The sequence below is a fragment of the Carettochelys insculpta genome, chromosome 18 (assembly GCF_033958435.1).
Source record: "Carettochelys insculpta isolate YL-2023 chromosome 18, ASM3395843v1, whole genome shotgun sequence".
NCBI lineage: Eukaryota > Metazoa > Chordata > Testudines > Carettochelyidae > Carettochelys > Carettochelys insculpta.
In genome coordinates, this window is record NC_134154.1 from 8,114,942 (window position 1) to 8,131,826 (window position 16,885).

The window sequence follows — 16,885 nt, forward strand, 5'->3', positions numbered from 1 at the left end:
GTGCATCTGCCAGCTAAATCCCCCTCTGTAGCCACTCTCTTATCCTGCATGAATACACAAATGAAGAACCATTTGCAATTACTAGAAACCACATTAGCATAGCACTGCTGGCAGCAGCACCATGCTCCAGAGCTGTGTAGATGAGCCCCATGCAGGGGAGCTGCTTTCCAGCACTGCTAGCCAGGCATACAGAGCTATTCCACATCCCAATCCTAGGGGCTGCTTTGGGGGCTGCCGCCTGACAGGCAGAAGTTACCCCAGAAGTCCCCCATCCCTGGAGCTTCTTGCTGTTGGTGGTCAGGGGCATGGAGAAGGACCTCTCCTCTTTTCTCTCGCCTTTCGCTCCCTCCCTATCAAGGGGCAGATGCAGCTGTGTATGCCTTCAGCCACACATTCCCCACTGGCTTCAAGAGACACCAGGAGGCCTTGTGGTTAGGGCAGTAGAGGCAGGCTCCCTTCCACTGAAAAGTTAAACCAGCAGAGCTCCCTCTCTCCAGGGTGTGAAAAATCCACACCTCTCCGAAATACAGGTAAGCCAGCGTAAACCCCGGTGTAGCCAGTGCTTGATTGGGGGAATGGTTCCTCCATCAACTTGGCTGCTGCCTCTCGGGCAGAGGGATTCTCCACAGTGATGGGAGAATCCCTCCCATCAGCACAGTGTCTACACTGGACATGCCGCTGGGGTAGTTTAAATAGCAACAGAACCTCAGCCTCAGCAGCACCAGGCCCAGTTCTGTGAGAGCAAGTCATTTTACCTCCCTGGGGCCTCCATTCCCCATCAGTAAAATGGTAATAAAATAAAAATAAGACTCTCTTCTGGGCAGGGCCCCTGATGGGAGAGGGGCCAGTTGCCCCAGGGCCCGGTGATTTTAAAGGGCCCAAGGCTCTGGGCCACTCCCCCTGTTACTGCAGCAGCAACAGCAGGATTCCGCATTGCCTCCCAAGCCCAGCATGGTGTGGTCCAGACGATGCTGGGAGCGGCTAGCCCCAGTCCTGTCCCTTCTGCCTGAAGCCCCGTCCCTTTAAGGGGCCCAGAGCTGAGTCCCCTCTCCCAGCCCCACATTGCCCAGGGCATGTTGATGTCTGTCAGCAGCCCTGTTTCTGACTGCCTCATGCTCCTGTAGGCCCAAAACTCTTTGGGAAAGGGGCTGCCTCTCACTATGTGTACGTACGTTGCCTCGCACAACAGGGCCAGATCTCAGTTGGGGCCCCTCGGTTCTACTGTAAAACAGTAATAAAATACAGTAACTGAACATTTGCCATTAGTACTTTAAACTGCTCTAAATAGCTTCCCTCCTTGTAAATTCTTTCCTACACCAGCCTTTTTATACACAATGTTTAATGGGAAAAGACCATAGTGCATTAACATTGTAATATAAAAGTACAGCCCTGGCACGCTGGCTGTATGACAACAGTATCCCCTTGTTGCGCAGAAGGCCAAATACACTTGCCAGCAGCATGCAGCCCTTCTCCTGTCCGCCTTTATGCAGTTATTTTGAAAAGCAAAAGCCCTACACCAGGCGATCTTTCTGTGCCAGCAATAAGTAAAACCCTTTGTTCCATTAAACCTTTGGCCTGCGATTACAGCGGGCTATTTTTGGAGCAGTCACTTTTCGGCACTGAAGAATGTCTAATGCATTTTTAAAGACCAAAGGGGCAATCTCAGATGATAAATGTTCACTGTACCTATCAAGTGTACTCTACAAACATTAATAAATGTTTCAAGATGACTGCTGCCTTAGATGGTGCCAGAGAAGTCTTTTTGAGAGAAGAAGACAGGGAAGAACAAGATATAAATTTGCAGATGTCTTTCTGGATTGATTGCTAGATGGGGAGATAAACAGATTGGCAAGTTGAAAGGACTTTGTATAGAGAGCCGCTCAGAAAATAGGATTCTGCTCACGGAGAAATTGATCTTTGTAGCCAAAAATCTACTGTATATTTGAGAGAGTTTATCTGGGAGTGAGTTTGTCTGTCTGTTCAAGAGCTCCTGAACAGTTAGAGCTCGTACCATCAAATTCGGCATACAGCTTCCTTTTATAATTTATAGCAAGCTAAGGGTTTGGGTGTGCTGTGGGATGGGGATGGGGAATCTTCCCCTATCCCCCAATTTGTCGCTTGCTACTCTACTTCCTCATTGTCAGGGAGTGAGGGAAAAGTGCACTCTTTGCTGTATTCCTCACTCCTTGCTGGAGGCAGGCGAGTTGTGCACTGGCCTGGGATTGTGGGGAGCAGGTTTTGAAAAATACAATCATTTAAATAAAGCAGATACATTTTTCTTTTATTTCCCAAACAGCCTCATGTGATTATTGACATAAGGACCTGAGCAACGTCAGGTCAGTTTGCTAGTTGGAAATATTTGAGTTGAAAACCGAAACCCTTCTGCTTTGATCAGCGTCGCTGATCTGTCCAATGGGAGTTGTAGTTTCAGTTCTTTCTCCACACCAACTTCTCTGCTCTGACTACATCTCCCATGGGTCTCCTCTCTGTTAAAGAGTGCTGATGCATCCTGGGAATGGCATGCCCAGCGTGAATCTTCCAGAAATAAAGTCTGAGTGGAAAGCCCAATCCATGGAGGAGGTTGAGAGACCCAAACAACTGCCCCCCTCAGGCACTGTGGTAGCATTGCCGAATAGACATATTCTGATTTTTCAGACATTTGGGGTTTCTTGTGAAACAAAAGTAACACTTTTTTTGCAGAAAGCAGACACTTTTTGCAATAAAATTCATTGAGTGACACCCCTCATTTTTCCATGGAAAAATAAATATGATACAAATGTTTTGAGCAGCCCTAATTATCCAGCACTTCTTCCTGAAGCTAGTGCTCTGTATTGTGTGTGCATACATGTAACTGCTCTGCGAATGTGAACTGTGCATGTGACTAGAGAGGGGATGATCATCTATGCCTACGCAGACTTATACTCTCCAGGCCAAAGTAGCAGCTGTAATGGCCAGCACCCCTGGCCCCTTTAGAACGCCACAGAGCGCTGGGTCGCCACTCTGTGCAGTTCTGAGGGAGCGTGTTGGTGGTGGGGGAAGAGCCAGGGCTGACTGCTTTAAGCCCCACCCTTTCCACCCTTGGCCCCACCCCTTCTGGGGGCAGGGAACCAGCCCCCCCCCCAGCTTGCCTCCAGGCCAGGGAACAAACACAATGAAAGGCCAGCTCCACGTTCCCCAAGGCAGCCACAGAGAGGGCTGTGAAGCTGTGTCACCTTGTTCTCCATCCAAACCTAGAGGACTGCCCCCCTATGACCATGCACAGTGGAGGGTCTGAGGGTGTGTTGGGGCAGAGGGAGAAGGGGCTGGGGAGCAGGACTCCATGCAGCGTGCTTTTCTCTGGATTCAAAGGGCAATGCAAGCAGCAATGCCCGCCTCCTTCAGCCTGCCTCTTCTGAGAGCGGAAGTGCAGCCAAGTGCCTCATTGATTGCTGTTTTTGTAATCACCAGCTGGCCTCCCACTGGGACGGAGTCTCTCCCACATGGCAGGTGCGCCCAGGTGCTGGGTGCTTTAACTCTGGAGGATCCTTAGCTTGGCATGTAAAGTTAGCACAGTTCTGGTTTACACATTCTATCCCTGGTCTCGCCAAGGTTCCTGGCGTGCGGAGGCCGTAGCGTGCACGGTCTTGGCTGCTGATGGTGCGAGAAAGGACGATATGAAGTGGAATCCACAATGGGGCTCCCTGAACTCTCTGATGTTTGTGGATGTTGGCCCCCCTGCTTCTCCAGGAGGCAAAGCCCTTTCCCAGACATGGGGCACAAGTTGAAGCCCGGGGGAATGGAAGGTGCCTCTAGCAATACGCAGTGGTCATTGGCTTCCCGACGAGGGCAAAGGGGCTGCAAAATCAGGCCGGTGCAATCGTACCACTTCCTGTCCCTTTTACCCTCTTCAGCCTGGGTCCCAGGAACCGAGAAGGGCCTCTGGTCTTCAACCCCTCTTCCCCAGCCCAGCAGCGAAGCTGGGCTCCTGCTATCCCTTCCCTTCCCATGGGCTGGCTCAGGGGAAGGGACCCCCACCTTTGCAGTGCTCTGTGCTTGGCCGACAACCAGAGCCCAAAATTTGGCTGGCTCCAGGGCACGACACGAGACACATTTATTTGGTTTTTCGGCTCTTGGTTGACTTTTTTCCTCCCCATGACAGCATGGCTGCAAATGTTTCTGGCAGCAGCCGAGGCAGCGGTTTGGAGGAACGCTGCCTGCTGCTGGGAACTTTATATACATGGCTTTGTTAAGTTATGTAAATAAGGTCATGGTTGCCACAGCAATGGCAAGACGCCTGCTCCTGCATACGGGCCTGTTCTGCAGTCAGGGATCCCTTTCCTGCCACACGATAGCCTGCCAATGCCCCAGTGATGTGTCTGCAGGCTTAGGCACAGACTCCAGCTTGCACACTTTAGTCACATGGGCTGTGTCTACACTTGCGTTCCGCTCTCAAAAGAGGCATGCAAATGAGCGAAATTGAAAATGCAAGTGAGGTGCAGATTTACATACCAGGAGCCTTATTTGCATATTATTCTTTCAAAAGAAGAAAAGCAGCGTCGACACAGATTTTTTATGGGAAGAAGGGTTCTTCTGAAGATGGGGTTTACTTTCGAAAGAGCTGCGTCTACACTGCTTTTCCTCTTTTGAAAGAAGAATATTTAAATGAGGTGCCCAATATGTAAATCTGTGCCTTATTTGCATTTTTGATTTCCCTAATTTGCATGCCTCTTTCAGCTAGTGTAGCCACAGCCATGATTACGCTCCATGTACACATCAGAGGTGGATGCAGCAGAGGACATGGAGACTGAAGCCCGCTGTTCTATTCTGGAGCCTCAGTTTCCCCTTCCACTCTCTGGCTGCCCTGTCTGTTTAGATTGTACATTCTCTGGGGCAGGGTCTGTTTCTTATGACACTAAACCCTCCTGTGCCAGATAAAACAATGGGGCAGTAAGTTGGATGAAGTCTCTGGCTGCTGCTCTTACACAAGTAGCACAGCGGGTGTGGCTGAACTCCTGGGAGCTGCTCAGTTTTGGGGAGGGGGGTGGGGCTAATCATGCCAACTCACATTTCTAAAGTGCTTTGTGACCCAGGGAGGAAAACCTCTGTATGGCCGTTTCCACTGGGAGGTTTTTAGCTAGCAGTGTGGCCACAATGATGCTTCAAACCAGGTTAGCTGCAATAAAGCATGTTCCAGTTTACTCCGGCGCAGCATGTCTACACTGGGGTTTGCATTGGTTCAGCTACGCCGTTGCTGTGCCTAGGGTGACCATCTGCCCTGTTCTTACTGAGACAGTCCCTTATTTATAGTGTCTCACAGATGTCCCAAACTTTTGAAGCAAATAGGCAAATTGCCTTGTATTTTCCAGGGCTCCTGTTCCTTGGCACCCTGTGTCTTGGGGTGGCAGCCTCTCCCTCCAGGGAGCTCCTCCACTGGGTGGCTGCCCTGTTTCCTGGAGCTCTGCACCTTGTGGCAGTAGTTCCTGCTGCAGGGGAACTCCTCTGTGGGGCAGCTGCCCCATTCCCCAGCACCCCACAGTGGCAGCCCCTGCTGCTGGCAAACTCCACAATGGGGCAGCTACCACATGGCGAGATGCCCTACACTAAGGGGAGGCAGCTCCTGCTACCAGGGAGTCTTGCCATGGGTTGGCTGGCTCGTTCCCTGGCCTCCCACACCTCAGGGTGGAAGCTTCTGGTTCATTCTCTGCCCCTCCTGCCCCTGCCACCAGGAGGCTTTGGAACATCACCCACCAGGGGGTTTTGGAACCCCCATCCTCCATGCCCCCTCATCCCGGGTGCCTCCCATTGGAGGTTGCAGAGCCCCCATCCCTGCTGCCTCACCCTGGAGCAGCATCCCCCATCACCAAGTAGCCCCGACCCAGGACAGCAGCCTCTCCCCCATACTGAAGGCTGATGTCCTGTATTTGGCATAGGGCAATGTGGTCCCCTACCTGTGCCCCCAGTATGGGGCAGGCCTAGAAGCACAGCTAGATTATTTATAAATTGATTATTGCTTTACAGTAGCACCACTGTATGGTGGGTGCTTTCTGAGCACACACGGCTCTGAGATCACCGTCTGAGGACAGACAAACTGTTGGAGGCTGGGGGAAAGGAATGGAGACAGCAGTGGGCAAGTGATATATAATTTATATCCAAGTCAGCTCGATTCACTGTAAACAGCATGGCAGAAGTAGGCCTGGTTATTATTATACATAGATAATAGCAGTCACAGGGTAGAGGTCCACGTTTAAAGAGAACTAGAGGGAATCAAAAGAAGCTGTGCTATGAGCCCCTGTAGAGTGTTACACGGATAAAGCATGAGCAGGGCGCAGAGTCTCAGGGAAAGGGTTCTGTTGGAAGTTGGAGCAAATGGCTGATACTAACGTGCTGCCTCTTTCTTATCTGTGTTTTGCAGTAAAGAGTACCCAGTGGTTCCTAGGAGCACGGTGAGACAAAAAGTGGCTTCTAATCACAGCCCTTTCAGCGGGGAGACCAGGGTTCTCTCGGCCACTTCCAACCTAGCATCCCAGTATCAGTGTGAGAATGGGGTGTCTAGCACCTCCCAGGACCTGTTACCGCCTGCCAACCCGTATCCGATCTCCCAGGAGCACAGCCAGATCTACCACTGCACCAAGAGAAAAGGTCAGGCCCTGGCAACTCCCCCTTCTCTCGCTCATGGGTTCCCCCAGGCAAAACTGGGCGTGAACCTCCTTTTGCATTCCTCACAAATACCTGATTTTCCCAGCTGTGGTTTAAACTTAAGTCCTTTGGATGTGCAAAGTCTTTGTATTGTCCTGGATCATTGCCACCAGGGTTACAAGCACCAGGCCTGCTGCTCAGATGGTTAATTCACTGCAGTAGCATAGACTTCAGGAGCAATCCTGAATTGCACCGGCTGAGAAACTGCCTTGCTGCTGTTAGTATAAACTCTATTGAGTCAACTCTGCTACAAAAGCGCAGCTCAGATGAAACGCAGAGGTGGCAACACAGCTGTATACAAGTCCAATCCGCATCTAGGAAGATAGCCAGCAGCTGAGATAAGAAGACTTCTCAGTCTATAGCCTCTGAGAAGGTCTAGGGATTAGTCTAAAGGTGCACATACCTAGACATTATGGCTGTGTCTGCACTTGTATTCCTCTTTTGAAAAAATGCAAATGAGGCACTGATTGGCATATCTTGTACTTCATTTGCATACTCTCTTTTCAGAAGAGAGTCTTTCAAAAGGAAAAAAGCAGTGTAGATGGGGCTCTTTTGAAAGCAAACCCCATCTTCGAAATAACCCTTCTTCCTACTTTGTTTCAGAAAGAAGAGTTCTTTCGAAGATGGGGTTTATTTTTGAAAGAGCCCCATCTACACTGCTATTTTTATTTTCAAAAGAATTTCTTCTGAAAAGAGATTATGCAAATGAGGCATGAGATGTGTAAATCAGTGCACCGTTTGCATTTTTGATTTCCCTCATTTGCATTCCTCTTTCAAAAGAGGAACACAAGTGTAGACACAGCCTATGCGTGTTTGACGAATATGGTCTTATGTCTGGTGCAGTACACACCAATACAGAGAGTCAGGTTTAAGTCTTTGGTCCAGTGACTAAGGAACAGGACTGAGAATCAGGAGACGTGAGTTCTTTGCCACTGACTGCTGTGTGACCTTAGCCCCATCCTGCCCCAAAGTTTTTACTGGATGCCCCGTATTCAGACCAAGGAGCAGTTTGAGGCATCAGTAGTCCTGCTAACATCCATGGGTCTGCTTTTGTGAGTCGCTGCTCCCCAGCAGGAGTAAGAAGTAAGCAGTCAGTGACTGGGCCAAAGAGGCAAACCAGAGGGGAAAAATAGTGACTTCTTGAGCCTTGATTCTCAGGCATAAGGCTGCTATAGGTCACTTGCAGTAGTGTTAGGGTCATACCCAGAGGGTTCAGCTGAGTTCACCCACACTTCTAGGTGCTGAACATAGCTGCAGCAAGACCTGGTCAATGTCCAGTGGAGCTAGTGAGCTAAAACAAGCAGTGACAAATCAGCAGAAGCGCCAGGAATAGAATTCAGGGCTTTTAGCTCATGAGGTAGCACCCTGTCCAGGAGACCAGTCCTCCTCACAGCCAGGTTCTCTTCCTACAGTGCATTCGTTGCAGAGAAAGCTGCCACTACCCCACCAGCCTTAGCTTCAGCCCTGCCTCCAGTGCATCTGTGCTCCGCTCCCTCATACCACTAGCTTAACCTTTGTCAGACCCTCCTCCCCCCGTGCCCTTTTTTAAAAACAAGAAAGCCTGGACAACAAACACGCCGGGCAGTCTCTGACTGCTGTGTGTCCCGGCCACACAAAGCAATTCATCATCGGCCTCCACATTGTAAAGTGATAAGGAATCAACAGAGGTTTCCTTCCAGTTTTGGGATTCCCGCTAAGTGGTGGCTCCATGGGTGGTTTCCCTCAATCCCCTAATTATCTCACTTCCTCTTATTGTCGCAGAAGGGAAGATATCTCCTCGGCAAATGCGCTCACCAGCCTTTTTCAGTGTGCATGGCCCTGTCAAAGTGCAGGCGACTGGCAAAGGGAGCCTTCGTCTGGGCCGCTGCTGTCTCCTTGCTATCTCTCCAATGGTTTGAGTGGCACAAGCAGTTAAGGGCCTTTTATCAAAGCCGCCAAATGCTTTAATCAAAGAGTGGCAGCGTCCTGTCAGATACCAGCGACTTCTTCCGTGGGCCCAGATCTGGACCTCTCCGGAGCCCAGATCTCTGCCTTCCTTTCCGGGCTTCCCCCAGTGCATCTAATAAATCGAAAACAGCCACCACGGCTTAGCGAAAAGAAACAAGAAGTTAATGGGAAACAGAGAGCGCTAGCATAGCTGCCAAGTGGCTCTTTGCAAAGAGAGATTAATTAACAAGAAAAGTAATGAAGGATGAGCAGAGCAGTTGAGATAAATCAGAACCTGTCCTGAGCTTTCACCTGAATCTCAGGCTGCATTTGTCACTAGTCACTTTTCTCTAACACCGAAACAAGGAACTTTATTAGAATAAGGAAAACGGTATGCCCCCAATGCACTCCTTTTCTCTCTTTTCACTGCTCCTTCCCAGGTTCTGCCTCCTACCTGGCTTTGAGCTACAGTTTTAAAGACATCACCTCACATCTTCTCTTCCCTACTTTATTTTCTTCATAAACAGTTTTCAATGAGCTTTAATACTTAAGAAAAATATAATCTCCCGAGGTTCATTATTAACCCAGCTCTGGTCAGCTTCTGACCGTGAGGAGGATTTTCTCCAGCTGATTTACTTGGACCATCAAATCCCCAGAGGTGTTAACTGCTGTACATTCATGTCAACAGGAATAGTTCCTTTCAGCTGGGCTGAGCTGTGGGTACCAATTTGTTCCTGGGATCACAAGCTGATCCAGCTGGATTAAGAAGTAGCTGAAGATGCTGCCTATATCTTTGTGAGCTGGATACTTGAACAGCCTACACCCTGGACACTATCAGGTTATAACTGCAACAGCTAGTCATGTCCAGTTTTTTTTTCCCTTATCTATTTCTTTCAGGGCTGGGTCTCTTTATTTAGACCTGGGTAACGTTTGATCTGTATGCCTATGACTTAAGGGGAATCCCTGAGGCATCCCACATCTCCCAGCCTCTCAGCTAATTGCTAGCACAAAGATTGGCCTCTCTGCTGAATAGCATTGTTTTAATCCATTGTACAAAGCTGGTCTGACCCTGGTGACTGAAAGAGTTCCTCTGTAGGTGAGTATCAGGACTAATATGGGATCCCATTGCTGTAGAATTATTTTAACAATCTATACTGGCCAGAGACCACACTGAATCCATCTACTCGTGGGTGAGGGGAGCTGGAGATACCAGTAAATAATGCTTTATCCCAAAAGGCTGGACTTTAGCGCTAACAAACTGGGCCCAGCTGAGACAGAGAGTTTCTTCCAGGATGCTGAAATGAGGGGGGAAAAGCCTTTTAATATTCCTCTGGCTTCTTGACTTGTGCATCTACAAAGAAATAGAATTTCTACAATTTAGAAAAACAATCAGCAGTTCCCAGCCATGTGTGCCCCCTTTTGTCACACAGGTCTCTGCATAATTGTGGGGGTACAAGCAGTTCTTTCACCTGTATTTTTCTGGTAATCCCACCACTCTGCTTTGTTGTCCATCACCTGCCCTACTTTTGTCCTCCATTTCAGCCTTTGGACCATCTCTTGGGTAATCTTTCTCACACACCGCACCCTGCAGAGACCAAAGGAGTAGAGTACAGGTGTTACAGATATTCAGACATTCAGCTTTGAAGAGTTTTCATCTTCCTCCATAGGAGTTACTTGCTGGGTGCAGATGCCCTGACAAGTAAATGGTCTGACTGGTCAGCCGTATAAAACTGGATACAGTTTGTAGGTTTTTGTCCATGCTAGTAGTTCTGAATTTCAGTGGTGAACACTGGCAGACCACTCAAAAGGGTGCCCACATCAGCCCCAGCCTTATACGAATTTTCTGGACCATCTGGATGATGTGGCAGTCTTCAAGATGGTGCTGCCAGCCACAACTAGTTGCTTTGGTGAGGGAGGATTCTGAATAAATCTAAATCTTAAAAAGAAAAAAAAATTAGGAGCCGTCTTAGGAGGCATGTCTAGTTTTTTGTTGTTTTTAATGGCATGAGTTGCTTCCAGCCTATTACAGGTTGAACCTCTCTAGTTGGGCACTCTCTTTTCCAGCAACATCTGTAATCTGGCATGATTTTAGTTAGCCGGATGTCCACATCATGGGTGTGGCCAAGTTTCCCGTGGTCCCATATAGTTTGTTTACTGCCACAAGTACCGGCTCTCAGTGTTCTGTGCCATTATTTAGCTCTAATTTACCCCTAAGTATCTTCTAAGAGCTCAGTAAGCAGTGGAAGGGTTGGTAATATGCTAGACAATATTGACCTCCAATGGTCCATCAAATTCTCTCATTCAGCACTGGTCAGATCCCGGAGGTGCTGGACTAGAGAGGTTCAATCTGTATAAACTTCATATGCATTCAGACACTGTAAATATTTTGTGGCCTCTTGCCTGCACATACACTTGATAGTCTCTCTAACTGTGCACGCTTGATCTCAGCATGTGAAAGTCATCTGGAATAACAGGCTTGAAGCCACCATGGTGTAACTGAGATTTTTGTTGTTTTGAGATCAACAGAGTCCTTAGTTACTTCAGTGCATTCCTGTGCTTTATTCACACAGAGTGCTCAAAATAGTTCCTAGAGAGAATGGGCTTTAGATTACAGGATAAGTATCAGAGGGGTAGCCATGTTAGTTTATAACCTCAAAAACAAAGAGAAGTCCTGTGGCACCTTATAGACTAACAGATTTTTGTGGAACACAAGCTTTGGTAGGCAAAGACCTGCTTCATCAGAAGTCTGTAGTGGAAATTCCAGAGGCAGGTATAAATATGCAGGCACATGAAAAGAGGGTAGAACCAATCAAGAAGGCGGCCAGAGTTGACGAGGTCAATTCATTCAGGGAGAACGTGGCCCACTTCCAGCAGCTGATGTGGAGGTGTGAACACCAGGAGAGGAGAAACTGCTTCTGTAGTTGGCCAGCCATTCCCAGTCTTTGTTCAATCCTTGAGTGATGGTGTCAAATTTGCAAATGAATTCTAGATCTGCAGTTTCCCTTTGGAGTCTGTTTTGATGGTTTTTTGTTGTTGCAGGAGGGCTACTTTTAAATCTGCTACAGATTACTGGCTAGTTACATAATTTTAGCTCCAAATTGTTGCTTCAGCAAACTTGGAGACAATACCTTCCATGGCAGGAAAAATATGCCTCCCTCCTTACTGTTACACTGAGCCTCATTTGGTCTACACTGATATGGAAATACCCATTTTACTCGTAATAGGGCACATGCCTCTGTTGATTCAGCAATGTGCTTCTACATCATTCTTCTCATAGAATCATAGAATACTAGGACTGGAAGGGATCTCGAGAAGCCATCGAGTCCAGCCCCCTGCCCTAATGGCAGGACCAAGTACTGTCTAAACCATCCCTGATAGACATCTATCTAACCTGTTCTTAAATATCTCCAGCGATGGAGATTCCACATCCTCCCTTGGCAATTTATTCCACTGTATTCTCCATCCTACACGTTGCTTCCTTCACTTTGGCAAGCAGCAGGATCGGTGCCTTTGCTGCTTGCCGAACAAGTAAGTTACAACCAATCTTTCAATTAAGTCTGCATGAGTTCTCTTTTAAGGATCTTTTTGACATACGCCATTCCTGCCTCTTGGAGTGGGAGGAAACCCAGCTCATCAGTGGCGACTACTTACGGTTATTCTGTTAATTCCAAAAATGCCAAATGCCTATTCCCTGCCCTTGTAGCAGGCAGGAGCTTTGAACTGACCATGTGAATTTATCTATCTATGCATATCTAATGGAGCTGGAAGGGACCTTGAAAGATCATCAAGTCCAGTCCCCAGCAGGACCCATCACCATCCCTGACAGCTTTTTTTTTTTTTTTTTTTTAAATCTACCCTGCTTCAGACCTTTGAAAGGCCCATCAAGGGCTGAACTTACAACCCTGGGTTTACCAGGCCAGTGGTCTAGCCACTGACTGATATATAGGCTATAGGTAACCCTGGGATGTTGCAACTTTGGGCTCTCTCCTTCCAAGTTTCCTTACAAATTGCAGCCATTTCTGCCCCTGAATCTATTTTAACTTTAATAGCAGTATCACAGATGTTTACATTGCCGTACCAATGGAGCTACGCTGATTTATAGGAGCAGAGCAATTATCCCTAAGTCCATTCATGAGTCCTAACTTTGGACCCAATTCCCAGCATAAAATCATCATTCACTCTTGCTTAGGCTATTTTTTAATGGGGCGATCACAAGAATTTTTCTCATTGCTACTTTTCATTGGTCTTATAACTTTTGGCTTGTTATTCAAACCCAGGGAGAGGAAACTAGATTGGATGGAATAATCATAACAAAAAGCATTTGAGCCTTCAGCATAAACTCAAATTGAACCCACCTGCATTTTTTTGAGTCTGATGAATGTAGACCAAATTTTTTATAAACAAAAACAGAGCCCAATTCTTCATTGTCTTGAGTCTAGTGGATCAGATCCTCATTGACTATGAAGGAGCAACCATGCTTTAAAGCAGCTGAGGCTCTGACCAACAACATAGAAAACCATCCATATTATTTACATTTTTATACCGAATTCTGGATGAATATGCAAGGGCCCACCAAATATTTCTAATATTTCTGGTAGAAATGTGCAAATTCCATTTAAAAAAACTGTGCTTGTGGTATTTATGACCCAGATGGAAGTCGTAAATACCAAAAACCCTAAGTCCAATTATGCTCCAATCCTTTCAAGAAAAGGAGCACCAAATTTCTTGTGAGGAAGCCAGTTCTGAAGTTTCCAGCTAATTTAGCAGTCTCCGTTTTGCTTGGATACACTTTGAAGATGCTTTGCCCAAACTTTGGCCTGCTTCTCCACACTCAGCAGAACCTTCAGTCCTTTGAGGTTTGCCCACAATAATACATTGATCTTATGAGATGATCAGCACCGTCAGTTCCCAGTGATGGCAGCCAGAGGTCAAGGTTTTCAGCCCTTTGTAGGCCTGGGCCTGACAAGAATGAGTACATTAGAAAACAATGAGGTTATTATTACCAAGGAAAAATCACACAAGACCTGTTCCTTAGCTGATGTAAACAGGCCCACTTCCAAGGAGCAGTTTTGAAGTGTCTGGAGGTTGCTCTAAAATGCACTAGATAGCAACGGCTTCTTAGAGTCCATTTGCCAGCTACAGGGCAGCTGACACAGGAAAGCGACCTGTGTCTGCATAGGGCTCCATGCCAAGGGTACTTCCAGTGGGGGGAGCTCTAGGAAGAGTGGAAAAGGAGCAGAGCTGAGAATCTGGCCCCAGGGAACTTGGCCAGTTTACACCAGTTGAGCAACTGGCCTTCATACCGCACAATGCCATCCATTTGCAAGAGGAACCCAGCTTTTTGTCCTTACTGAACAACTTCTTCAGAGCATGCGTATGGCTGGGGGTTGGGAAGACGTTCCAGAGAACAGACTGAGAGCTGTTGTTAGGAAAACTGTAGAATTCTTTTTTAGGGGCAGGCTGATAGCTGACTTCTGGGGAAACCGAAGTGTGGAAGTCGAGCGCCTGTTCCTCAGGTGATGTCAAGCAGCATGGGTGAGTCTACACTAGGAACTAACTTTGAAGTTACAGCAACGAAGGGTCCCGTGGCACCTTATAGACTAATAGAAAAGTTTTGAGCATGAGCTTTCGTGAGCACAGACTCACTTCATCAGATGCAGCATCTGATGAAGTGAGTCTGTGCTCACGAAAGCTCATGCTCAAAACTTTTCTGTTAGTCTATAAGGTGCCACAGGACCCTTCGTTGCTGTTACAGATCCAGACTAACACGGCTACCCCTCCGATACTTAACTTTGAAGTTAGCTTCGAAGTTAAGCACTACATCAAAGTAGCCAGCAGAGAATCTACACACAGTTGTCCCTTCGACACAGGGAGCCCAGCTTTGAACTCCTTCCTCCATTCCTGGGAATGGAGTAGTACCCTACTTCGAAGTTGAACTTCAAAGTAGGGTGTGTGTAGATGCTCTGCCTTGAAGTTGCTTACTTCGAAGTTGTACTTTGAAGTAAGCAACTTTGAAGTTACTTTTGTAGTGTTGACGCAGCCCATAGGTCCAGAGAGTTCATGGGCCCTTTGCTGGTTTACATCAGCTGAGCTATAATGTCCAGATTTTACAAAACGAAAGTCAGGTTTATTTTTTTCTTTGCACCTGACAGTAAATCTGGAAAAGGCCCTATAACTTGGAGAGGTTTGCCTGGTTCTGCTGTCGTGGAGAGAAAAATATCCTGACTAAATGGAAAAATCAATAGCGGAGGTTGTAACTCAAGCAAATTCTGCGTACAATGGAAAAACACAAAGTTCAACTATTTTTTAAAAGGAAAATAAACAGTATAACCCTGAGCTGGTGTTCCCCAGTGCCAGCAGAGCCCAGCTGGGGCTGTGTTACAGCTTAATGCTGAAAAATTTATTAACAGAACAATGCATCATTTTACAAGACATTTTTCAACTTAGCGTTCTTATTATTCAGTAGCAGCTCTTGGATCCAGAATTTTGAAATATTCAGGAATGCTCACATAGAATCATACTCGCAATCCACCTCCTGATATAGGCCCAGATTCAGTGAAGTATATCAGCATGTGCTTACTTTTAAGCTTGTGCTCAAATCTCATTGACTTCAAAAGGACTTAAAGTTATGCGCTTTGCTGAATATCATGTCCATGATTGCCTGACACTGTGTGAGCTTTGTCCTAATATTAATGAGATCCATCAGCTCATTGATAATAAGAATAATGCACTTTTATACTCAGGTAATAATTGTTTAGCAGCTGAAAGAGTGTAATACCCATGGAATGTCAATGTAAACTGTCTATCTCTATAACTAGGGACTCAGATTTCTGATGTTTCTTAAAATGTGGAAGTGCTGCAAGATGGAATTGCAATCTTCCAGAAATGAATTTGACCCCATGTATATGAATATGGATATAGAGGCAACTGTATAAAAAAGTTAAGGTGCTCAATCTTCAAAGCAGTGGGCTCAGAGCAGGCCTGGAAAAAGTGTGTTTCAGGGGGTTGAACCAACAAGATCCTACATTTGCATATTTGCCTCTTGTCCCCATTTCCCTTGATTGGTTGGGTAATGCAGCAAGAGCGTGTTAAAGGGAACACAGACTCCTATGATGCAGTGTGGTGGTGCAGCGAGAGGGGATAGCGATGGTAGATTGTGGGAGATGTATTCTGAGAATCAGCACGTCAAGGCCAGTTTTGCAGGCATCCAGGTGGATGTGGATGAGTGCAGGCACAATGATGCAGACTTGTATCTTCCTAGGAGTACACAACTGCAGATATAAGGGTGGTATTTGCATTTTGAGAGGAACATGTGTGCTCACATATTTGGTGGGCCCTTGTGTATTCATTCTTCAGTACAGCTAGTCTGACAGTGCCCAGTCCTGTCCTCTTCCTGTCACTTCCCACATACTCATGACAAATTTGACTTTTTTGGGGAAAAAAATTGAAACCCAAAACTTTTAGGCCCCGAAAAGGGTGTTTTGATTTGAACAAATGTGGCTGTGGTATCTCATGGGAGTTGCAGTTTGTATGACACGTGCCCTGAGTCTCCTCTATGGAATGAGGTAGGAGGCCAGATTACATCTCCCATGATTCAGCAGGGTCTCCCCCTCTTGCTGGATGATGGCAGCAGAGTAAGGGAGTCTCTGGCCTCTCTGCATCATGGGAAATGTAGTCTTGCAGCACAAGCTAGTCTACAGAGGAAATAGTGGATCTGAGGAATACAACTTCTGTGAGGCAATTCCAAATAGATTTTTTTTCTTCAATTTTGAGCCAAAAATAAAAAAAAAACTTCTATTTAGAGAGGTTTCATTTTTCAACAAGAAGTTAATTTTTGTGTGTGAAAAGCAGACACTTTTCACAGAGAAAGCTATGAGAGAAAACTGGTTTTTCAGTAAATAGCTTAGATGGAATGTTTTTGATCAGCTTGACTTTGCGTCCTTCTCTGAAAACTGAGCCGCAGGAGTCCATGGTTGTAAATATTTTCTGGCCTACATTTAGAGCATGGTGGGTTCTCCGTGACGTCAAGTTGAGAATGGATGCCTTTCCAAAAGAGATGCTATAGGAGCAACTACTAAGTGAGGTTCTATAGTCTGTATTATGCAGGAAATGAGGCTAGAACATTGTCTAGTTCATCACAATGGTCCCGTTTAGTGGTAAAAATACAGGTGAAATACTCTCTCACAGAAAGCAATGGGAGGTTTGTCATTTGGTTTCAGTGGTGCCAGGATTTCAATCGATGACTAAATTTATTTAGTGTGCCTCCTGAGATTTGCATCTCAGC

General features: G+C 46.7%; 1 protein-coding gene across 3 annotated transcripts in view; it reads left to right on the plus strand.

The window, feature by feature from the left end:
* Positions 1-16,885, plus strand: part of TBX5 (T-box transcription factor 5) — a 91,895-nt gene that overhangs the window by 71,417 nt on the left and 3,593 nt on the right. For 2 of the 3 annotated variants that reach the window (XM_075012394.1, XM_075012393.1), the window contains one exon: positions 6,392-6,618. The exons of the other annotated variant lie outside the window; for it this stretch is intronic. In XM_075012394.1, the coding sequence (XP_074868495.1) occupies positions 6,392-6,618 (227 nt within the window). The remainder of the gene's footprint in view (positions 1-6,391; positions 6,619-16,885) is intronic. 3 annotated transcript variants of the gene reach the window in all.